The following is a 24,894-nucleotide window of genomic DNA, read 5'->3' as shown; positions in this document are numbered from 1 at the left end:
TTTTCTGGAATAAAAAGCCTGGCCTTGAGAGGTGGTAATGCACTGAAGCAAATTACATGCTATGGTAGCCAAAGTCTGTAGCTCCTCCTTCATGTGGCGATGCAAAAATAAAGCTCAGGCTCCTGGCCGGAAACTGGGTAATTAGTGCACTTGTGGTCTCTCATCTTCTGTCCCACTGGTATTTTTAGATACATAAAGGTGCTCAGTATTTACAAACCACATTCTTTTGTGTCTCAGGCAGAGAGGTGGAAGGAGCAAGAGGTTAAACAAACCCTCTAAATAAAATATCATTCAATATGGATCCCCCAGCCCTACAGTCCTGTCTTGCTAATGATCCAGTGAAACAGGAATGCTGTGATTGGAGCTGGTCAGGAAACTGAATTTTACTTCTGTGAAAAATGTTGAGGCTTTGGAAAAAATTTCGCCCTGAATTTTCAAAGCCAAACCCAGGAATTTTTCATGGAAGTGAAATTCTGCCATCTTTCATCTTGGAAACACTGACACATTCTGCAGAGATGTTTCCAAAATTAAAGATCCCCCCCTCCGGGCATCCAAGCTCTCCTCCAAACAGGATGGTTTTGTGGCTACAGCACGGGCCTGGGACTCAGGAGATTTGGGTTTCATGCCCGTCTTTTCCTCTGCCCCGCTGCATGACTTGGGCAATACACTCTTTGGGCCTCAGTTCTCCAGCTATAAAATAGTGATTACAACCCTTCCTTTTCCCACCCTTTGTCCAGCTTGTCTATCTCGCCTGGGAGCTCTTTGGGGCAGGGACTGACTCTTACTCTGTGGATGCACAGTGCCTAGCACAACAGGGCACCAATCTCAACCATGGCCCCTAGACACCAATGCAACACAATGGTGAGAGTGAGACAGACTGCTAAGCTGGAAACCCTCCTCCTCAGACTGCCTACCCTATTCACCATGTCTTCTAGGGCTACTGGACCCCAGCTAGATGGGATTTTCTCTCATTTAACTCCTCCTACTCCCCACTAGGCATGTTAAGAGCCAGAAGAGGGAACCCAACCACACACACCCTATGCCATTGTTGATTTCTGTAGCCCTAGCCCCGCTGGTTTTCTGTGTTCAAATCCTCCAGCTGATGTCCAGGTTTCTGACATGCAGAGTTGCATCCACCCAGCCTGGCTTGGATCACATCATTGCATTAAAAAAACAAACAAAACAAAGCTCTGTCTAGAAAAATTAATTAAAGGGTGAGACTTTACTCCCCAGTCTCACGCTGACAGGAAAAGCAGGTAAATGAATCAGGCTTAGGGCTGATCTAGCACCTTTATTCTCCATTAGTTAGCACTTGCAGGTTGCTCTGGACACTCACCGTACTTCCTGGGACAGCTACGACCCCTAGTGCATGTGACAGACCCACCGCCAGCTCTTGGCTTGGTTTGTGGAACCCACTGCCAGATGGAGTAAAACCACCCACTAACCTGCTCTGCATTCAGAGCTAAATACAAACCCCATCTCTTTGCCCAGGCCGGCCTATAATAGCTTCCACAGCTCACTCCCCCATTCCCACACTGCTGCATCCAGTAAGCAGCCCCTGAGCCTGCACCTTGCCAGTGAGGAAGGAAAGAAGAGAGGCCCCTGTTGGGTGGATGGGTTGGTTCATAACTCGTGGGAGGCACTCAGATACTAGACTGATAGGTTCTAGTGTAACACCCAGGATTGCTGAATGGATGATGGTTGCATGTCTGTAGTGGGAGATAGACAGATGTCTGTATGGAGGATCGATGGATACACACCCTGTGCGGTAGGTTTGTATTATTATAGGCTCTGGTTTACAGCTGTGTAAACTGGAGAGATGAAGTGACTTTAGCAGAGCTGGGACTGACTTAGAAGTGCTTGCCTGAAAAGCTAATGCTGCTAACAGGAGATCGTGCAATGGCAACACACTCTGGTAGGATCCAGTTACAGCCCTCCCAAGCTCAAACCCAGCTCCGCTTCTGGGATTAGAGATGAATGGACGGAAGCCCTTTGAGAGGAACTCCGTCCTTTGGGCTTGCTGCCGCTTTGGACTAGGGGAGATCTCAGGTGCCTTCAGCTAATTCTTTTTCTGCTTTCCCATGTCCTTGTTTAGGTGTTTGTGGAGTTCAAACAACGTCCTGCATGACGGCACATCACAGAGCACTTTGAGATAACCATGGCAACAGGACAGTAATTAATAGAAGACACTCAACTCCATGGAAACAAAACTGCAACAAACAAAGCAAGCTAGCAGGTGAGCTGGATGGCTCAGGGGATCCAAAAGGGCCTTGTGGCCCTAGGTCACCAGTTCAAATCTAGCCCAGGTGCGTAGCTCCTGGGTTTTAGCATCTGTTGGCTGCTGGTGGCCTATGTCACATTAGGGAAGGCAGAATTGATCTCAGTTTGGTTCTTAGCAGAGATGTGTTGACAGGTGGCACTGACTGGTAGTCTTAGCTGAAGCCAAAGACTGAATGAGCCATGCAAAGTGGGTCCCCCTGCCCCAGGTCAGTCTGACTCAGTAGCATCGATTTACTTTAGCGTAAATGATTACAGGAGGTGAAGGGTAGTGGAGAATCAGAGAGATTTCTTCTGTTTCTCCCCTAAGCCTTATTTTCTCATTGACATAATGGCTGGGAGCTTTCAGCTGGATCATTTCCCGGTACTTAGGAGCTTCCAGGCTAGTGCATTAATGGCCTGCAGTGCAAAGAAAATGAATGTCCTCAGCATCACAGCCATAGTAGCTTCAATTCATAAATCCAAATGATTTGAGGAAGGACAGAAGAGCTCACTGAAGGCCAAACGGGTGTCCTTTGCCCCCCACTTGCCAGCCCCCAGGGCTGGGCATCTGGGGCCTGGAAAATGACACATTTCACCCCAAGAGCAACAGGCTGTTTTCTTCTAATATTTGCCAGCGATTGGTGCACTGATGAAAGGTGCCAGGCTGAGCACAGGTGACTGATGCTCTGTCCTCTAATCACCGGGGTGAAATTCACCCCTGTGCACCGCTGCAGCCCTATTTTGGGGAGGAAACATACTCCTTGTGCTGGCCCCTCTGCATAGGGGTGAATTTCTCCCGTGCACAGCAGGTGCAGCCTAGGCTGTGTCAGCTCAAGCATCCCCCAATCCCTCCCCTAACTAAGCCTCTCAGCCTGGATGGACCTGTAGGGCTTAAAGGGCAGTTCAGACTCCATGGCAACCCTGGAAGCTGAACGGCTCCTTCTCTGTAGCCACAGGCTTTGAATCTCAGCCCTTACACAGCAATGAAGTTCCCTGAAATCAATGGCTTCACTGAAGAACAGACTGGGCCTGCAGGGACTCTCTTGGGTAGGTTGGGGGCTAGGGCTCATTCCATGCTTGGCCTCACTGCCAAGACTGTCCATAAGGATGGCTGCCAATTAGAGCCAACTGGGATGGAGGGTTTTCTGATGTGGCCAGCTCCCGGGAAGGAGTTAGACCAGTGGTGTTAGTCAAAGCTTCTCTGCCCACTTGCAATTCAAGTCGTTACAATTAACCCATATAAATCCCCCTGCAGTTTCAATCTGATATGGGATTCCTTTCCACTTGTTGAGCAATGTTGCTGTGCACTCCTAGGACATGATCTGAAGCCCATTGAAGGCAGTGGAAGCCTTTCTATTGACTTCAGTAGGCTTCAGATCATGCCCTTAAACAGCTGATGCACTCCACCTCAGAGGTGGTTGAATTTCAGGAGAGGGAGGGGCAGAGTGGAAAGGGCATTGCTCTCAGGCTTAGAAAACCCAGATTTTCATAGGCTGCCTGTCTGACCTAGGGCAAGTCAATTAATCTACTCAGTGCCTCAGTTTCCATCTGTACAATGGGGGATAATCACACTGCTTTGCCTCACAGGGGTGTGACTATGAGGGCTCTGATATATTAAGATGATAGGTAGATCTCCATATATATGTACAGTGTCTGTTTTCAGTCTGGGCTTATAAAGTGCTTCAGGAAGAGTAGTGCTATCTAAGCATGCGCTGTAAACTACCAGTAACACTAGAGATGTTTGGATTTGGTGAGAGGTGAAATTAATATAACCACTTTATTCTGTAGTGTGTCTTTCATGCAAACAGTAATCCCAGAGCACTTCACAAAGTTATATGTATAAGACAGCAGGCAGTAAATGGTATCTCTTTTTTAATGAATAACCCAGTGGTTTAAAGACATTTGATGGTGAATAAATTAGAGCACATTTTCACATGAGCAGGAAGTTCAAACACAAGTTTAATGCTGATGATACTCTATTTAACATAAAAGATGCTTTAGATATTTCTCTCAGGCTAGCTTCAGTTTCCCCAGTGAGTCTGTGGATTCTGCGCAGCTGTGGGTCTCCAAGTGAGTGTCAGGCAGAGCCCGCTTCCAGAACTAATAAGGAGAAATAGACATGAAAGCCTGTGTGTCCCACTGGGATAGGACTCTTTTGAACAATGGGCCAAGACGAGAATTATCTGTTAGTTGAGTAGATTTCCTAGGAAATACTTGGGAGGAGGGGAATGCAAATGCCTGCCTCTAGACCTGATCTTTGGAAGATTGCCCTGGGGAGGGGACCTTTGCCTACAACTTACCGATTTCCAGGATAAAAAGGCTCAAATGACATAAAAAAGTGACTCTCAGATTCAAGGGGTGCTTGTTCTGACCTAGTGACCACACACAAACCCCATGGTGGGATATGAAGGCCTGCTCACTGGCCAGAACCCTTGTTGGAGTTGGGGTGGTCTCAGGTATTAGCATGGGTGTAGCTTTTTTATTGCTTGAATATGTTTTTTCTGTACTGCTTTACCCTTGAGAATAAATGTGCTTGCTTAGAAAGATCTGTGTGGTAACTTCACTGTGGCAATTAGCCTGTGTTCTCTTCAGAGACAGTAAAGTAAAGCAGGCCTGCTGAGGCAGCCTGATTTTGCTGGTAAATTCACAGTGGAGGCAGGGAACTGCACAGCCTGGAAATAGCCTGGTCAGAAGAGAGAGGGATGCATGTCTCCGCCCAAGCGAGGAGATGGCTGGGGAGCTGGAAGCCTGAGGGTGGAGGAGGAATACAGATGCAGGTGCCTAGAATTGTGACAATCAAATCCTCCAATAATGCCTGCCTAAGGCAATTAAAACTGATCACAATAAAGGACAGATGTTGTGTTCTTTTTTTAATACAAGTGGCTCATTATTGAGGTTTACATCAGATTACATGATGGCTCAGATGAACTGGGAATGAATTTAGTAGAAGGTTCTGTAGTCTCTTTGGCTTTGTTGATCAGGAATTCAAACAGCTGTTAATGAATACCCCCTGAATTAAACAAGCAATGGAAAAGGAGCTGCATTGTAAGAAAATAGTTATTATAAAGCGGCAATGTTCTCACACAAGCCAACCTCTTCAGTGTTAAGGGCCTGATTATCCAGCACCAGCTGATGTGGAGCGAGCACTGTGTGCACATGCCTGACGTATGCTTACCACTACAACTGCTGTACGCCCAACTCACCAAAGGAGAAAGGAAACAGGGAGCTCAAAAGAAAGGCTTTAAAGACACCCTCAGGATAAACATCAAGAGATGTGGCATTGACACCACACACTGGGAGACAGCAGCCCAGGATAGGGATAACTGGTGAAGACTTGTCAGAGAGGGAATGTCTGCTTCTGAGGAAAATCGCCTTGTCCTGGTTGCAGAAAAACACCAGAAAAGGAAGGACCAACAACTGTCATGCAGCAATCACGGCCCAACTCTGTCTTCCAAAACAACCTGTAATTTCTGCCAACGAGCCTGTGGCACCAGGTTTGGACTCCTCAGCCACCAAAAGACCCATGAAAAATAAAAGCTGCGAAAGATCATCCTCGACCTCGAGGGATCACCAACTATATAGCACCCTTCCTCCCAAAGAATCCTCATACACAGGGATCCTTTCACCCAGTGCTGAAATGTAGCCACCTCTTGGGTGAAACATGATAGCCGGATTTAACACTCTGACTCTTGCAAAAAGCGCATGCCAATGAGATTAAACATCAGTTGTACTTATTTTATCAGCTAGTATTGGACTGATGAGGGCTTTGAACTATGCCATCAATGGTTAGGATACCGTCTGAAAGAGGGCTTGTCTCTTAGCTGTACCTTCAACCTTTGACTTTCCACCTGGAGCTTGTTCAGCACTTCATTGTTCTTTCATAGCAGTGCTTAATTAATAATGACACAGATTCAAGGCTCAAGCAATCAGGTGCTAGGGCTCAAGTAATTTTTAAACTTTCAAAACTGACGTGCCAAGCCCAGAAATGCTGGGGCTACGAACTGCCAAGCCCAGAGGTTCTGGGGCTACGAACTGCCAAGCCCAGAGGTTCTGGGGCTACGAACTGCCAAGTCCCAAAGGTTCTGGGGCTACGAACTGCCAAGCCCAGAGATGCTGGGGCTATGAACTGTCAAGCCTAGAGGTGCTGGGGCTCAGCACAGTTAAGCACTGTAGAGAAGGGCTATTGAGATGTAAGTAAAAAGGGCCTTTGACATCTCTAGGCTGAGGGCTCCAGCCTGGAATTTTCACCTCCTCCGGCTTCAAAGAAGTTACTGCTAATTGACAGTTGTGCCAGAAAGAATCAAGTTCGCTATCCTCATTGCGGTTACAGGAAGGAGTGGAGGGAGGCAGCAGCCAGTGGGGGGAGTGAGAGGGTTGGAAGCGTGGATCTCGTAAGTTCAGCACACAGCTATGAGCATAGTTGGAATACAGAGCCTCAAAGGATCAGAGAGCAGTCTGAATTCTCTTCCTCTCTCTGACACACAAACCCCTCCTGGAATTAACACAGCTCCTGAGTGTCTTTCCACCCTGACTTTCCTCTGCACCAGGTCAGTAGAGAATGCAATGGTACCGTTGTTTGCACTTACAGATGGAATATTCAGCTCAAATTGAGAAGCAGATTTTCCTTTTTCTTTTAAATGTACTATATGCATAACCCAACTAATGAGCAAGAAATGTGCCTACATGGTTGGAGCGGTTCTGTAGTTAGATGCTACTGCATTATAGAAGTTACTTAATTCCTGACCACTGGGGTCTCATTGTAAAAATGCCCTTAGCGCACTGAGAGTGTAGACAGCTGAGGTGGAATTATTTTGCTGTTTAGTATCATCTCAGAAGAAGCAAGGACTCCTATACCAAATAACGTACAGGAGGATTTTACATTCATCTTGTTGTTGAGACAGCTAGTTCTTTTGTACAGTTCATATTTGGAAGCTCATTTGGGAGCAGAATAGAAAGGTTTGAGTGATATAAAATGTATTACTTTGCTTTGATTCCACAGAAATAATACTTTGAAATTGCCTTTAATAATGTTTATTTTGAAAGCATCTTCCATACGAACAGTGTCTCAAAATTCTCTCTGTTTGGAAAAGTTCTATACAGTTGAATAAGGATAAAACCAATGGGGCTCAATAGAAACTAACTAAAAAATATGGATTTAACAGAGTCTGCTAAGCTTTCTATAGGTTTTTTGAGCCACCCTATAGAATTCAATAACAGCGATAGAATTCTTTGTTCAGTTCTGTAAGATGTTTCTTAAAAATCTATAGAAAGTGTGTGATTTTTGTTCTATTAAATTAGATAAGACTTTGCCGTAGGAGTTTACAGAGCTAACAAAGACAGAAATGAAGGGGTTCAGGAAAGAGAAAAGGGCTACTTTACTAAAAAGCTCATTAACCTGCTTCCATAGACAAATGGGAGATTAGGCACTAGAATATTGTTTTTCAGGTCAGACTGAAAAATAATTTGAGCAGCAACTCACAATGCTTTGTGGGAAAACATATATTTTAAGAACATCATAAAACCTGCTGGATGTGCAATGCACGTGTGTGTACTCATTCTGAATAACAGCAGGAATCTATTCATTATCTCCTACATATGGGGAAATGAGCTGTATACTCTCCTGAGTGATGTACAGCAGAAGTTCTCATGGCATCAACTTCACCAGCACGAGTGCTCTGTCCTTGTGGCTGTGACTGGCCAGCCAAAGCTCCCTGACAGACGAGGATAAGAAAGGTCATGAATGGTGGGGGTGACTTGAAGGGATTTGTATTCCAAGACTGAATCTAATTCTATGTCCACCAATTTCTGCCTTTCTTTCAAATCCTAAATTTGGGGTCTGGCCCTCTCTTCTTCAGATTGTTTCCTTTATCAGCAGAGGGCTATTTATCGGAATCTCTCCTTTTCTAAACCTCAATTTTCCCATCTTCTTTCCCAGGAATCTGTAGAACAAAACTCTTTCCAGATATTCCAGTCAATCCAGGAAAATTAAATGAGGGAAAATATTCTGAGGAAGTTTGAGACAAAGAAGTCGGATTACGAGGAGGCTAAAGGGACAGGACTGAGGGGAACTGAATTAGCCTCAGTATGAAGGCTAATTGCAGCTAGAGCACAAACATGAAGTGAAATTTGATGTACCATGAGGACATTTCAATTCAACTCTCAGGCTGTGACCCGTGAATTACAGAACAGAGAGGAATATCAGCGGGTAGCACCTAAATAACTGTTCACACAGGGATACTCAAACATAGCTGGAAAATCTCTGCATAGTTGAAACACTGAATTAGGTTAACAGGTCACATTTTACCTCTCAGGAATTGCTTCCTCCTCCAACCAAAAGAGATGCTCACAGAAGGATTCAATGGTGATTACATGGCACATACACGGGTTGCTAACTGTGTCCATGAACTGCAAATGAATGGAGTCATGGTTATGACCCTATAATTAAGGTCACTAATGCTGACCCCTTCTGCTCTTGTCTAAGCTTGCTTCTCAGTTGACTTTGACTCATGGAACCAATTGGGAATTGGGACAGGCTCCCGACCAATGACAGCATCAACGAGATCATCCTCAAGAACAGCTCCAATTCCAGCTCTCAGTTTACAGGAGTCCAGTTGATCCAGTCCTTCAAGCCCCTCATCATCCCCTGCTACACCTTGGTGGTGCTGATTGGCATCTTCGGCAACTATCTTCTCCTCTACGTCATCTGTAGGACCAAAAAGATGCAAAATGTCACCAACTTCTTTATCGGGAACTTGGCTTTCTCAGATATGCTGATGTGTGCAACGTGTGTTCCTTTTACCCTGGCCTATGCCTTCAACCCACAGGGCTGGATCTTTGGGAAGTTCTTGTGTTACTTTGTGTTCCTGATGCAGCCTATGACCGTCTATGTGTCTGTCTTCACCCTCACAGCTATTGCTGTAGACAGGTAACTGTAATTCCTAGGTTTCAGAGGGGTAGCCATGTTAGTCTGTATTGGCAAAAACAACGAGGAGTCCTTGTGGCACCTTAGTGACTACTAATTTATTTTATGCCCAAATAAGTTTATTAGTCTCTAAGGTGCCGCAAGGACTCCTCATTGTTTTTGTAGTTCCTAGACTTTGGAAATGATTTTCCTTTTCTTTTTTTTTTTTCTGTGGGTGAGGGAGTTATTTAGTAATTTTTTGGCCTCAAAATACCAAAATCTTTTCATTAAATATCACTAAAAAATCTTTGCAATTTCACTGCAGCCCATCTTGCAGCCTCAGAATTTAGCTTTTCATTAAACAAGTGTTAGCCGAGTGGTGGCTTTTTATTGCATTGGGGCATGTGATGCCTTACAGTTTTGCATGATTCACTGTGAAAAATGATTTTCAGCAAAATGAAATTCCAAGTGTAAAAAATGTCCAGGTTTTTGCACAGAAAAAGTATCACTTTGGAGATGAGGGGGAACTGAAATTTTAATAATTTCAGTAATTAATTATAAATCTTATTACTTTCCCTTACATTATACTTTTCATCTTCAATTATACAAATGTTAATATGGTAACCCTCACAGCACCCTAATGAGGATAGTCATGATTTATTATTCCCATTTTACAGATTGGGGAACTGAGGCACAGGCTGGCGAAGGGACTGATTGATTTTGTTTTATTGATGTATTTGAATGGTGTTTATCTAATGTGCCTACTGACACCTCTAGGATCTGTCACTGACTTGTGAGAGACTGCAGGCAAGTCAGAGGATCAGACTTTTAGTAGAGCTCAGGAACAGATGTGTAAGCATTTAGCATCCACAGCTGGAGACAATTTTTTTAAAAAACCCTCAGCTCCCACTGCAACGCTTATGTACAGGTACTAAAAGAGCTCAGCCCTTGGCATGTTGAGTAGAAGTCTGCCAAGTTTTAAATCAGAAGAAAACCTGCAAATTTCAAAATGCTCTAGGAAGGAAAGTTCAAGAAAAAAAAAGTTTCAGAGCAATCAAAATGTTTGGTGTCAATTTTGACTTTATTGTTTTATATTACAATATATAATATAATACAAATAATAAGAAATTCAAAGCAAAAAGTTGTTTCAAAAATGAAAAATCAAAGTGGTTGGTTTTCATTGCTGGGATTTGTTCCTCCCAAACCAAATTTTGGTGCATACAACATGGTTTTGATTTTGAGACAACTGCATTTTGCAAGGCAGTTCCACTGAAGTTCTTCCAACCAGCTGTAGTTCTCAGCTCTTTAGCAAGCCTGGCCACTTACAGGTGTCTACGTGGGAGCTTGGCTCTTTTGGAAATCTGATTCTAAATTGTTTTGTATAATGGGAATCACGATCCAGGGTGAGAGACTTAGCGTTTGTAAAGCATTTGGGCATCCCTGAATGAGAGGTGCTAGAGACTTTATTAAGATACAGCCGGGAGTTCCTGTGTCTCAGTTGGAATGAATATTAATTTCCCTCCCTCTTATTATTTTCCTTCATTTCCTTTGCTGCAGCTGTTTCCTACAGTTCTCGTGGTCAGTTCTGCTCATACACTGTTAACTGGCAGCCCCATTGGCTCAGCATACCCCGCTGAGATCATTTAAAGGATCAATACATTCCTTCTGGGCTCCTTCTCGGCCTGACTCCAGGATCTGGGGATCTAGACTGGGAAGGGGAATTGAAAGTTATGTAACACCAGGGCAACCAATGAGGAGCAACTCAGCAGTAGTCCCTGTGTTCCAGGGCTGTGTTCCCTCACAGAGGGCTGCAAAAAGGAGTAGGCTCCTTATTTTCTCCGCTCTGCTGCCCAGGTGTGAAAAGGAGGGACATACTCTTGCCCACAGGGACCAGTACTGTGGGTTTCTTCTCCCACAAGACGGGATTAAAGGGTGCTCAGCACTGCATAGGATCAGGCCATTAGGGCCAGATTTTCAGCAGAGGTCACCATCTATTTAGGCACCTACAGGAAGTGGATGGGTTTTCCACTGAGAGTTATTGAGCACTTTTGATTATCCGGCCCTTAATGTGTAAAAGCCAAATTCACAGGCCCTTCCTCAATTTTTACTCCCACAGAAGTTAATGGGAGGCTTGCCTGAATAAGGACTGGGTAAGAACCTCAGGCTTCGGCCCTAGGATGGGTCAGTTGTTTCTTGCTCTCTAATGGCTTGATCTTGAGAGGCACTGAGTAGCACAGTTGATCCCAGATGAGGCAAGCACCTGGAATTAGATTCCCATTGGTCACTTTCTTCTAACCCAACTCAATTTTTTGAGGCTTCTCTTCATTTTCAAATGCTTTTCTTTTGGTGCCTGTCAATTACCTCACTTACAATCCATGCTGTCTGGAGTCCCCTTCAGGGCAAGATTAATAAACGTCAGCCATCCAGCTCTTCAGATGTTTTCTGCTTACCAAAGCAAATCAGCTCTCACTCCTGACAGTTCCCAGCTTGCAGGCTGGGGACCATACTAAGATTCATGAGAATCTGCCACACCAAACACAGTGCTAGCGGTCATTCAGCATCAAATCTAGCACCAGTGCACATCCATGCCACCAAATAATGAACATTTGAACAGCTCATGCATCATCTCCTGCAGATGACAGCTTCTGTTGCTCTGAATTCTAGTACAGAACCCTAGAGTTGCCAATAGCCTAGTAGGTCCAGCTTCCACTGCACAGTGCAGGATTGCTCCTTTCAGTAGTTAACTGTAGTAGGAGGGGCTTGGGTTTTAGCCATAGGACTGAGACTTAGGAGCTCTGGCTGCAGTTCTGGCTCTTCTGCAATTCTGTGTGTCACCTGAGGCAAGTCACTTACTCGGCCCATGCCTCAGTTTCCCCTCTGTAAAAGGAAGTAACAACACTTTGCTCCCCCAAAGGGGTGTCGTAAGACTCTGTTCATTAAGGTACGTGAGATGCTCAGATTCTGTGGTGATGGGCATCACAGGAAAACCAAGCAATCAGGAGAGAGTAACGTAGGGTATGTCTACACTGCAAATAAAGGCTATGGGAGTAACTTGCCTTAGCTAACTCAGGTTAAAATAGCAGTGAAGACACTGCAACTCGAGTTATCAGCACACGTTCAACCCTATGACTTTCACTCGAGCTGCTAACCCAAGGTAAAAGCCGAGTTGCTGTGTCTTCACTGCTACTTCAGCTCATGTTAGCTAACCCAAGTTAAGAACACACCTTTTCTGCGGTGTAGATTTACTCTTAAAGTGAAACAGTTAGGGCCAGAGACTCAGCTGGTGCAATCCATGTCGCTCCAGTAAAATCAGTGGAGTTAGGTTGATTTACACCAGTTGAGGATCTGGCCTGAGATTTTTACAACCATTGAATAATTTCCAGCATGTCAATTCAACTGTGTGTACGCACAGGAGAAGACTATACATATGTCCTCCTTGTGTCTCGTACGGCACTGAGCACATTGCACTACGCAAACAGCAGTAATAACTGATCATATCAACAAGGAGATTATAAAGCGGGCATCAAGGCAAATGGAAATTAATCCTCCTCAGAGGGATGCAACAAGACTAGTCTCAGGGGAAAGCCAGGCAGTATCTCCATGCTTCCCCATGATGTGTTCATTCACTCTTTGCACACCTCTCCAGTCCACCTCATGGCAAAGTGAGACTCATTCAGGAGAGAGGCTCAGTCCGGACCCACTCCCCACACACCCAGCTCTGTCATTGCACCTCATTGCTGAGATGCAGCACCCGCTGCTTTTCCAGCACAGAGTTTCCGTTGAGCAGAACATACCAGCTGTGCACTATAGCTATAATCTAGGAGGAGAAAGAAACAGCCCATTTTCCCTTGTGCCAGGACTGGGATTGGAACTATAGTCTTTAGTTGTTTTCTGGTGTTTTTGTTTTGGGCTTTTGCAAGCTTCTGACCTGTTTGGGAGAAGAGCTTGTTACTGAGGGCATTGACAAGAAGTCACTGCAGAGCCAACTACACATACATCAAACTCTGCATTACATGGTGTTTTTTCCCTCAGTGCTGTTGCTTGCTGTAAAAGTGGAACTTTTATGTGACTTTAATACCAGTGCAGTTTGTGGCATGATAGTGACATGATCAAACATCTCTACTGTGCCCAGACATGACTTTGTAAATCCAGTACCAAGCTTCTTACTTTCTTGGAGCTGCTGCAAACACCGGGTGTGATAGATTGATCCAATGACAGAGTCTAGATCACGGCAAATAGCAATTCAATTTCCTTTCCTCCTTCTGCACTTTGTATTGAAGTCCTGTGGCTTTGGCACTCATCAGGGCTGGAGAGATGCCATGGCATGGTGAAGATTAAACCAGTGTCATCATGTCAGAATGTTCCAAACAGGAATATGCTACTCAATCTCCTCTTTGTGTGAGGCATATTTGTGCCCTATGTTTCTTTCCCTATAGGCAGAAATGATAAAGTGTTCCCCATGCTTGCAACTTGTAGCCAGCTGTGTTGCAAAATAAGCTAATTTCACATCCCTTCACCTGGCCAGGAGGGCTAAGCAGCCAACATGGGACTGGAAATGTATGTGTGTTTCATTTGGGAGTGAACTTCCTACTGCTCTTGTTCTGATTTCAGTGCTACTAAATAATGATGTCCTTTACTGCTGGTTCTGTAGTATAAGTTACTACTGGTTCTAAGTATAATTTCTGCTAGTTCCAGGTTATTAATACCTTGCCATACAAATCTGTGCCAGACAAATTGTTCTGACCCCCAAATAGCAGGCACAATCCCTTCCTAAACGGAGACAGACATGGGATCTGGGTTGAGGCTGGTTTTTTTGTGCTTTGGGTTTTTTAACACTGTGTTTCCATGGCGATGTCACTTTTGTAGGGAAGGCTGCAGTCCCAGTGGCGAATGGAAAGAAATAGGCGGATTCCAAAACTAAGCCCCAGATACAAGGAGCATCTTTAATGCAAACATGACTCAGATGCTGGCAGAATAAAACAGGTGCAACGGAGGCAAAGCAGATTAGACGAACAAAGGGAAGATTTAAACTGGACTAGCAGGAAAGAACTTTCTGATAGTGAGATCTCTTAGGATGTAGGATGACATGCCAAGGGGAGTGTTGGAAATCTGATTACATGAGACTTAAATATACTTGGTAACTGTGCTGTTTGGTCTGATCCTGCATTTTCTGATGGGGGGCTGGACTAGTTATGTCCCAATAAGGCTTTTCCATCTTGAATTTCTGCAACTCTCTTTGCATTTAGGGTTGGGCTGTTCCTCCATGGTAAAAGAGAATCTAGACAAAAGGAGCTGCAGCATTCATAACCCCTTTTATAACTGCACACTTAGGGCTACATGTTCAGGGAGCCCTACTTTTAACTACTCCTTTTCCTTCCCTAAAGCAGCATTAGTGAGTGATTCTGTGGTACATTGCAAGGTACAGAAGGCATCACTAGCTTGGAATGGAAAATGTCATTACTGAAAATATTTCTCTGTCTCTATCTGTTGTCTTAGATGTTTCTCAAGCTCCCATCACCGTAAGTCTTCTTGGCTGCATATTATTTATTAACATAAGGCCTGATTCACCACTCTCTTATACATGTTTCATGCCAGTGTTACTTCACTAACTCCAAATGAGTCATGCCAGGGTGAAGCTAATGGAGTGGAGTAGTGAATCAGGCTCATATTATTCAATCAAACCAGGCCTCTGTGTTAATTTTTCTCCATCCAGTCTTTGAAGTTCGTGCACCTTCCCAGGAATTACAAAACCGGTCAGTACCCTTAAATTCAAAGGTTTGGTTAGGAACTGATGATGGAGCAGAAGGATTTAGTTAAAATACTTTGCTGCCCTTTTCAAAGGGACTCTTTCAGATAGGATGAGATTCTTCTCTGTGCAAAGAGGCAGCACAAAGCCTATTCACCACCCCAGTTCCACATGAGTCCTCAAAATAAGTAGGACTTAGGTGGTGCACTGGCTTTGAGCTGGCTCTCTGCATGGCAGGAAGCTGAGGAATTTCTCACCTTTACATCCCTAAAGAGATGTATATGTTCTGTGAGAAACTGTTCATATCGCAGCCCAACAGCATCCAGACTGAAATGGCCTTAAAATATTTACTCTGTGAATGGGGCAAGTCACAGAACCTTCAAATTTTGTGTCAAAGCATCACTTTTGCCAATGCAATGGTCAGGTTCTGTTCAGTTCAAAGGCCCCATTTACACTAGAAGTAAAAAGCAACAAAGAGTTCTGTGGCACCTTATAGACTAACAGATGTATTGGAGCATGAGCTTTCGTGGGTGAATACCCACTTCATCAGACGCATGTAATGGAAATTTCCAGAGGCAGGTATAAATATGCAGGCCAGAATCAGTCTGGAGATAAAGAGGTTAGTTCAATCAGGGAGTTCAATCATCTGTTAGTCTATAAGGTGCAACAGGACTCTTTGTTGCTTTTTACAGATCCAGACTAACACGGCTACCCCTCTGATACTAGAATTAAAGAATTCCCTTAAACCGCTGAGAAGGAAATCAGGAGTAAGGCTCTGATCCTGCAAAGACAGTCGTGTGCTTCATCTCAATGAGCTACTCATGTGTAAAGTTAAGCGGGAGTGCACATCTTTTATAACCCCAGGTCCAGCCTGAGTTTAGCTCTGTATACTGCTGTCCCACTCATATGATAGCACAGATTGATCCGAATCCTGGTTTGGGGAGGTTCATATGACAGATGCAAGCCTGCTTTCCTGTCTAGACAAAATAAATTATAAATTATAAAAAATGTTATATATCCATCACACGTAGGTTTATTGTCAGAGAGATCAGTTCAATTGCTATGCAAGCTTCTTCTGCTGAGGGTTTGTTTAATTTCAGATGCTCCTTTCTAGTTCCTATTTTCCATTATAATCTTGAATGTTTTGTGCAATCTAGTCATAAAATACAAGTAAAGGGATAAGATGGTCATAATAAAAATCGAGATAATTTGAATAATATGTAACTGGGGCATTTATTACTAGCTGGAATATAGGCTGGGACATAGCTAGACAATTTCAACCAAAATTCTCTCTGGCCCTGACACAAGACACCACATAACCATATGCTGAACTTTGAGCCTGGGCTTAAGTCTCATTGACTTCAATAGGACTTAAGCACATGTTTAAAGTTCAGCACATGCTTAAGGGCTATCTTGAATAGAGATGCTTTCCTGGATGTGAATGTCAACCAGTTACATAGGTTCAAACACGAAGGTGAAGAGTGAGGTACAGATACGAACATAGACAGACAATCATAGGATTGCAGGGGAGAGCTGAGTGTGAGTTAGTGCTGAAGGTAGACCATCCAGTATGTGAAAGGTGCTACATAAAACCACATTTTATTCACTTTAAATGGCTGGCAGAAGGCTCGGCTCTTACAAGTCTTTCATCATAAGAAATAGCGAGGAAATGAGTACAATGCGCATAGTCAAAGAGAAGAAAAGAGATTAATTAGGTGATTTTTTTTTTGGTTTTAGTCTTTTTAAAAATGCTGCCTGAAGCTCCCAAGTATGATTCAGAGTAACTTCATACAAAGGGCTGCTTGGGTAGTTGATCAGGAGCCTTCTGATAGGCCGGGTGTTTCTGGAGACAACTGAAGGCACCCACTGTTTAACACAAGGCCTCAGGATGGGAAAGATAAAAGCCTCTATTATTTCATTCTTCCACAATAAAAACTATTCCCAGGGGTTAATTCTGTGGCTGTGCCTCTGCTGGGATAATTACAGCTTTTAGGGACTAAAGGCTTTTCTGCACCGAAAGGGTATCATTTCCTGCAGCTTTGGCACCTCATGTCAGGCCTTTTTGCTTAATTTAATGCAACAGAAATGTAATGTTAATGAAATAAGAAAAAGCAGCCATTAAATGTTTGACTAACTAGAAAATGACAGCTTTGGAACTGAGGGGAAAACCTTTTTTGTAGCTTTTGTGCTCAGCCCTGGAATTTGCTGGTGCTGCTGCTGAGCTGACTGCTGCTGATTCCCCTTGGTTATGTGGAGTTTTATTGATTAAGGACTACCAGAAGCTTTAGGGATTGTAACTAGTGGCACATGCTGAAGCAGGTAGAACTAGAACAGAGCAAGAGCCCACTGAGTCTCATAGCTTGTCTCTGATGGCTGTCAGTGCTGGATGCATCAGGAAATGTATTTCTCCCCAACTGAGCAGTACTATATATATACATTATGGCAGGAAACGGCTTTATTACACCATCAAGTGATCACTTTAGACCCTGAAACCTGGTTGATAGTCTTCGTAATTTTACTTTAGCTAGTGCAACTGGCAGATGCTGTTCTTACCACACACACTCTTTGCCTCAGCTATATACTGTGATGGTGAGTTCCAAAGGTTATCTACAGAATGCATTAACTACTCTCTCCTTTCATCAGTGTAGAGACTTGATGGTTTTTAAAATGCAATTTAATTTTTAACCTTCTAATTTGAGCAAGTGCCCTTTTGTTCTTGTATCTTGGGATGAGGTAAATAGGAGAAACCACCTGGGCATCTCGGTACCTTTTGATACCTGTATCCTATCCTGACTGGCCTTTCCTTTTCCTCTGTCATTCCTCCAACCCAGGTAATGTCAATGAAGCTGATAAAATACACAGTAGACATAACTTTGTGGTACAGCACCCCAGGACTCATTAACAATGATGGAAGCTGTGCTTCTGAAACCATACACCGAAAGAAAGTCCTCTGTAGTAGTCAACAGCAGATGAGAAAATCTTTCTATCAGTGACTCCACAGTTCAGTAGGGGGTAGCGTTCTTTGTCCTCTCACAGTGTGGACTCCCTGTGCATTAATTGTGGGTGAGGCACCATCCTGTGCAGAGGAGCCAGCACAAGCTCTCAGCACCATGTGGCGCCCACTAAGCCGTACCCAGCGGATTTCAGAGATGTGTAGCACTAGCTGTCTGCTTGGAGAGGGGTTTCAGACCTGCTCAGAAGGGGGGGCAAGTGGGGCAATTTTCCCCGGGCCCCACATGGGCCCCCACAAGAATATAGTATTCTATAGTATTGCAACTTTTTTTTATGGAAGGGGCCCTCAAAATTGCTTTGCCCCAGGCCCCCTGAATCCTCTGGGTGGCCTTGAGGGGTTTAGCCCTCTGCAGGGAAACTTCAACCCCAGCCTGACACTGAAACACGTGGACCGGGGCTTGGATGAAAAATGAAGAGCACTTTGCCGCGCTCCGGCTGGGATAGTGGGGCCGCAGGACTCCCCATGCTCCGGCTGGGGGATCAGGGCCGTGGAACTCGCAGAGCTCCGGCTGGGCACGGGGCCGCGGAGGTTACTGGGCTCTGGCCAGGGGATCAGGGCTGCAGGACTCACCGTGCTCCGGCCAGGGTTGTGGGGCAGCGGGACTTCCCCCGCTCCGGTTGGGGGAGTGGGATTGCGGGCCGCGGGACTGGCAGCACTCTGGCTGGGCTCGGGGCCCTCTTAGGCGCAGGGCCCGATTAGGGGAAATCTGCCTAAAGCTGGCCCTAAAGAGCAATTATAGCTTTCAAAGGTGGGACAGAGAGAGAGAGTGCAATTAAAACAACATCCTCACTGTTGTAAATACATGAACACAGGGACAGCAGCAGAACATGTGCACGTTAATGTAAAACGGTCTCTAGTGGCTAATTTAGGTAACCACATTACTCAGTATATATCATTGTGGAGGAGTCTCACCCTCTGGGAGCACAGCAGGGGTCTGTGTAGTTGGTAGTGCCACTCTATCCATGCAGTTGGTCACTGGAGCATTTGTTTACTGCTCCAGCTCCACCATCCTCTACCCACGGGCCCAAATGCTAGTTTCAATGTCTGTCAGGTTTGGTGCAAACAATAAGGTCTACAAAAAGCAATTTGAGCTCAGCTTGACTCCTCCCCCAGCTCAGTCAGGAGGACCCCTCATGACAAGTTGCTTCCTATACATCGCTGAGGCCTTATTTGAGTCTTGATACACACACACACGCCAAGAGCACGCCCTGACTGGTGAGATACATGAGCTACAGGGATAATGCCATTTAAGAGAAAGCACCCACACTCATTCCCTCTCCCTCTCTTTCCAGGTACTATGCCACTGTGCACCCACTGAAGAAACGCATCTCGGTCACCACCTGTGTGTATGTGGTGGGTGGAATCTGGTTGCTGTCCTGTGCGCTGGTGGCCCCTGCCATTGCCCACACATATCACGTGGAGTTCCAGAAGGAGGGCTTTGCCATCTGCGAGGAGTTCTGGATGGAGGAGGAGAAGGAGCGCCTGGCCTATGCCTACAGCACCCTGATCATCACATACATCCTGCCCCTCTCAGCTGTCTCCCTCTCGTACATCTGCATTACAGTCAAGCTGAAGAACCGTGTAGTGCCCGGTCACCCAACGCAAAGCCAGACAGAGTTTGACCGGGTGAGGAAGAGGAAGGTCTTCCGGCTCATTGTGCTGGTGGTGGCTGCCTTTGGGATCTGCTGGCTCCCCATCCACGTCTTCAACATCATTCGTGACATAGACATCAATCTCATCAACAAGCACTACTTCCTGCTCATCCAGCTGCTCTGCCACTGGTTTGCCATGAGCTCCTCCTGCTGCAACCCCTTCCTTTACGCCTGGCTGCATGACCGCTTCCGTAGTGAGCTGAAGAAGATGTTCACCTTCAAGCAGAAAATCATCCCCACTAATAACTGCATAGCCGTGAGCGTGATGCTCTGAGGCCCGGAACCTGGTTTCTCTGCTCTCTGATGGTCTCGCATGCCTCTCACCCTTTGCATCCCAAACTGATACACACAAGAATCAGCACAGTCACTTCTTGAAATGCTGGCTCCTCCCAGGTGGAAGGCTGTGACTATTTATGTGTTTAACAGCAGCCAACCACATTGCACCAGATTCTATTACATGAAGTGAATGATGCTGTATTCCACCACAATTGCATTAGGAGTTTGGGATTTTAAATTACAGAAGTAGAATGTGCCCTAGTTCTTGCAAAAAGTGCCACCAGGTCTTTAATGTGTGCAAACCGGGGTCCTCGGGTTTCTGCCTCATCTGCTCCAGAAGTATCATGTCCTTTAGAACATGATGAAGCTCAGTACTCACTCAGAAGAAAAAGAACAGGGTATCTCCACATCTGCATGGTCCCCAGATGTCACCCGTCCAAGAACTGAACTTTAAGAAGCAGAAGTGCTTTTTTACCCAAAGCATGATCAGCCTGGGGAACGCACTATCACAAGGCCTCTTTGAGGTAAAGAACACAGCGGATTTCAGAATAAGGATACCCAGAACACCCAGGACCAAAATATCAAAGGGATACAGACCGTCATGCATAAGCCAAGCACTAACTGCAGATGATCAGGAAGACATTTTCCCAGGGGCACTGTACTACATAACTGTCCATTGTGGGGGTTTACACTCTCCTCAGAAGCGTCTAGTATTGTCCACTGTGGCAGACAAGATCTTGGACTAGCTGGCTCTCAGGTCTGGTTTGGTCTGTCAGTTCCTATGTTTGTACAGCCTGCTTGCTTTGTTGGATATGACACCATAAGCATGAGCAGCATCACTTCAGGGCAATAGCCTGGAGAAAAGTGGATTTGTGTCTAATGGTAATGTGGGTATATGTGAACAAATACTGCACCATATTCAGCCCTGCATATATGGGTGCACAACCCCCACCTCTCCTGATTGAGTTAAATAGAAACTGCTCCTCCATTCAGCTGGCATGAAAGGCTGACTTATTGTGCATAGTTCTTTCTTTCTTTCTTTCTTTCTTTCTTTCTTTCTTTCTTTCTTTCTTTCTGAACAGAAGAATGAGTTGTATGGCCATGGGAGAGGCTGCTTAAGTCCAACAGAAGCTTGGGACAGTGAAGTATATGCACCAGTGTTTGGGATTGCAATGTAACCTTGTCAAAGTATTCCTGTGTCTAATACAATACTCTTTCCTTCTTGCATATCTCAGATTGATGTTTGTTGTAATAGTACAATAAATATAAAGGAATAACTTCAAGATTCCTCTCTCAAACGCTGAGCTTAGAGGCAATTTTCTTTTCCAAAGTGCAGATGCTGCAGCCCTCATACCTGCTGGGAACAGAACTGCAGTGAATGAGATCCTAGTGACATGTAACTGACATGATTCTAATGATTTTATCCCTCACCTGCTGTTCGCTGAGTCGATGTGTTTGATGCCTAATAAAGCAGTGCCAGAGATTTGAGATTCTTTTTTCTCATGCCGACTCCATCAAAGAGAGGGCTGTTTTCATCCAGACATCAGTGGATCTGGAGGGGAGCTGGGGGGAATGTTTCCCAGTGGCTATAGAACAAGACTAACAGTCAGGACTCCTGGGTTCTGTTTCCAGCTTTGCTACTCGGTGGCCTTGGCCTAGTCACTGCACCTCTCTGGGCCTCAGATGTGGCTACTAAGACTTCCTTATCTCACAGGAAGGTTACATGGCCAACCAACATTGGGGATATGAGTGACCAGCCATGGGGAAATGTCTAGGCAATGAATGAGGAAGGAGATGCTGGGTGGGTGAAAAGCCTCTTTTGTAGTCCCTGTTCCATTTCCTTCTTACTTTTTCTGCATCTTCTTCCTGTGCCTTTAGCCCAGGGCCCAGTGAGGGGTCCTGGACCCAAATTTCTCACCTTCTCTCTGCTCCTAGCCACATTCAGAAGCTGGCCTGGAAAGGGTTTCACTACTTCACCCCATTGCCCATCTCCAGCCCTTAGTGCAGCTACAGGATTTCGGGGCAGGGAGGTACATTGGTACCATGGGGAATTTGTGATGTTATGTTGCAGCCTCTCTCCTTTCTGGAATCAGTCTTGATAATCCCCTTTCACAAAGGGCTGCAGCAGGCTGACACTCGTGTCACCCAGCCAAAGGGGGGGCGGGGCACTGTGTAACTGCCCATTCACCCAGCTACCTAGCAGCTAATCACCTACCACCCATAAAAGACATACGCTTGCCTCAGAGAGCTCCCTGTTGAGGTACTCCACGTTAGCCCCTGCAACGCCAGGCCCAGTGGGAGCTCAGTAGCAGCACCCTTAGGTGCACTGCCCAGAGTGTGTTCTGTCGGGTCCCAAAATGCAACCCCTTGTTGCCCCACTCTGTGTAACTTCAGGGTGAAGGCTGGGGGATCAGATGCAGATTTCTACCACTTTGATGTGACAAAACCAAGCCAATGCAGTGGCTGTACTGTATGCACATATTTTGATTTGATAAAGATGCATATGCAGAGTTGATGTGGCCCATAGGAGCCTGATAAGATGCCAGCGTGGAGCTCAGTGTCAGTAACGATTTGGACAGACCAAATTCCTTCCAGGCTTGTGCCAGCCTGTAGAATACTGGCAAGGATGTAGCAGAATCGATGTGTTTCTTATGTATTTCATTTCCCATGTATGAGGAGGAGGAGAAAGCAGAAGAAAGAGGAGGGAGGGAGGAAAAAAAGCAGAAGAAATTCTAAGTCTGAGTAGCAGAGAAGGGAGTAGAGCAGAGAATTCAGTGTGGCTCTCTATTTGGCAAAGAATTGTTTAAAAATGCATCAATGAATCATTTTGCTTGAAAATGTCAGAGTAACTCCTAAAAGCCAGTCATTCCCCTTGGGGTGTATTTTAAACAGTCTTGGGATAGGAGAAGGGAATTTATTCTTAAAAGGGAACAAGCGCCAGAGGAACCGCAGCCTCGGAAAAGAGGAATGTGCCTCTTTTATCAGGAAGCAGGAAATGCTGGATCCCGTCTCCAAAGCTTAGCAGGAGAGGGTCCCACTCAGCTCTCCCATGGCCCCATCCTGTGAGGTGCTGCTGGCCTCTGAGTGGGGCTGAGCATCTTCAGCTCTCACTCACATCAAGGGAGGTGCTCAGAACCTCTCACAAGGGGCTTGCCACCTGGTAGGATCTGTCCCACTGTCTCTCTTTATTCTCCAAATCTTTGCAGAGAACAGGATGCAGGAGGAGGAGGCTCTGACATAACATCAAAGCAATCACTCCCCCTTGAAACTCATTTTGTTGCTTAATAAATTCCAGTGATAGAAACGGAGGTGCTGTGGGCTTTCTCAGTTCCTGATCTCCAAAGAGACTGAGATAGCTGCAGGAGGGAATAGAGCTCCCTCCCCCTAGTGCCACAGCAACCCCATGCTCTGCCTGTTTCCCTCAAGGGGCACATGGGCATTTCTGCTCCCCATCCCTCTGCCCTCACTGATCATCACAGATTTTCTCTTGTGCATGTTCAGTTTTTCTTTTCTGGTCCCTACATGAATTTATAGCAAACCCCCCCCCCCATCCTTATCTCAATGGCCTCTTGTAAACACTGCTCTGATTGCCTGGGAGAGGAGTTTAACTCATGACTCATTATCAGAGGGGTAGCCCTGTTAGTTGGTATCCACAAAAACAACAAGGAGTCATCTCTATTCAGCTGAAGAAGTGAGGTTTCTTACCCATGAAAGCTTATGCCCAGATAAATCTGTTGGTCTTCAAGGTGCCACCAGACTCCTCGTTGTTTTCATGACTGATTCAGACTCAATATGAGCACAGAGTGGCTCTCCTTCCGAAGGTACCAGCATTCCCTGAGCTGCGGTTTGGTTTTGGAGAGCTCTCTGCCCACTGCCTGTCACACTGGGGTGCCTGTTTGGAATGCCTTTCACACCCCAGTGACAGCAATAGCAATCTAGGCGGAAGGGTGGCTGGGTTGCTCAGTGCTGAAATAATGCTGGAGAAAATCAGGGCAACTGCAACTCTCTGTCCCTCTCAGAAAAACCTAGGCACCCAGTGCTGGGGAGCAAGGGGATAAAAAAGGCTCGTTGCTGTGAGTCACGTGTTGCCTTCCAAAGTCGTTTTCCATATTGCAGTCTCTCTATTCCAGCAGCTCTTAAAGCACCTCTGGGTTTTCCACATGAAGTACCATAAAGTGGAGGTCTTATCCATTCCTGTGTTGAAGCTTATTACCTCATTACAGTCTACCTCAGCAGCACCTAACTTACCTCCCAGCCTAGAGGGAATGCTCACATACCGTACTAGTATTTCACGTGTGGATCCATCACTAGGTTATTGTTGTGCTCTGTTAGAAACACTGCCCAGAAATCCACTTGCTTTTTTTCCTTCCACTGTTAAGCTTTGTTTACTGAAGGGGTTAAAGTTTTATCCTGCACCAAATCTCTCCAGACACTGCTGCGGCTCTGTGTGCACGAACATTTCTCTGTGCACCTCAGATGCTATCTCTAGTGGTTAGGCCATTTGGACCTGTGTTGCCCTCCTCATTTGTACTGACTGCTGCAGTCCTTACTTTTGCATCATCAGCAAATTCCATTGCCTCGTGCATTTCATGTTCCAGCTAACTATACACTGTATAAAGCAAACAATATCAGGCTTCCTGATCCCTGAAGCTCTTCTAAATTTTCCCCAATCCTTCCTCAGGTGCAATTTTACTCCTGTCCAGAAGGCCCATCACGAAAATGGTGCATAGACCTTGAACTGGCCCTCGGCACTGGGTGAATTTTACTGAAACTCTCTTGAAAGCCAGTTCTTTAGGCACCCACACCACAACATCCTACTCTCCCATCTGGGACATCAGCCCTTTGTGCTGCCGTACTCTGCTCCTTTTCTAAATCCCAGGGAGACCCCGTAGGTTTCTCTGCCATTCTGTTGGTTACTTTGAACACGAAATCTGATCATTCATGAGTGGAAGGAGAACGTAAACTGCCTGCGTGGTGGGAAAATTCAAAGAGGCTGTCACATTGAAAGAAGTTGCAAATGCTGGTAAAGACACAGAAATAATCCAAA

At 45.4% G+C, this 24,894-nt stretch overlaps 1 protein-coding gene across 3 annotated transcripts; it reads left to right on the top strand.

Annotated features, from left to right (window-relative positions):
• The first annotated feature begins 2,174 nt into the window (after positions 1–2,174).
• On the top strand, positions 2,175–21,376 carry LOC115646395 (prolactin-releasing peptide receptor-like). 3 transcript variants are annotated; one of them, XM_030552158.1, is made up of 3 exons: positions 2,175–2,236; positions 8,195–9,184; positions 19,212–21,376. In XM_030552158.1, the coding sequence occupies exons 2-3, from the start codon at positions 8,766–8,768 to the stop codon at positions 19,843–19,845; spliced, it is 1,053 nt and encodes a 350-aa protein (XP_030408018.1). In that variant the 5' UTR covers positions 2,175–2,236; positions 8,195–8,765; the 3' UTR covers positions 19,846–21,376. The 3 variants fall into 3 exon arrangements, with proteins under 3 accessions (XP_030408018.1, XP_030408017.1, XP_030408016.1); XM_030552157.1 differs by lacking the exon at positions 2,175–2,236 and adding an exon at positions 6,738–6,806; XM_030552156.1 differs by lacking the exon at positions 2,175–2,236 and having other exon boundaries at positions 7,313–9,184.
• The last annotated feature ends 3,518 nt before the right edge of the window (positions 21,377–24,894 follow it).

This window comes from Gopherus evgoodei, chromosome 2 (genome assembly GCF_007399415.2).
Source record: "Gopherus evgoodei ecotype Sinaloan lineage chromosome 2, rGopEvg1_v1.p, whole genome shotgun sequence".
NCBI classification, from domain to species: Eukaryota; Metazoa; Chordata; order Testudines; family Testudinidae; genus Gopherus; species Gopherus evgoodei.
Note: the sequence above shows the minus strand (reverse complement) of the source record. Positions and strands in the feature narration are given on the sequence as shown.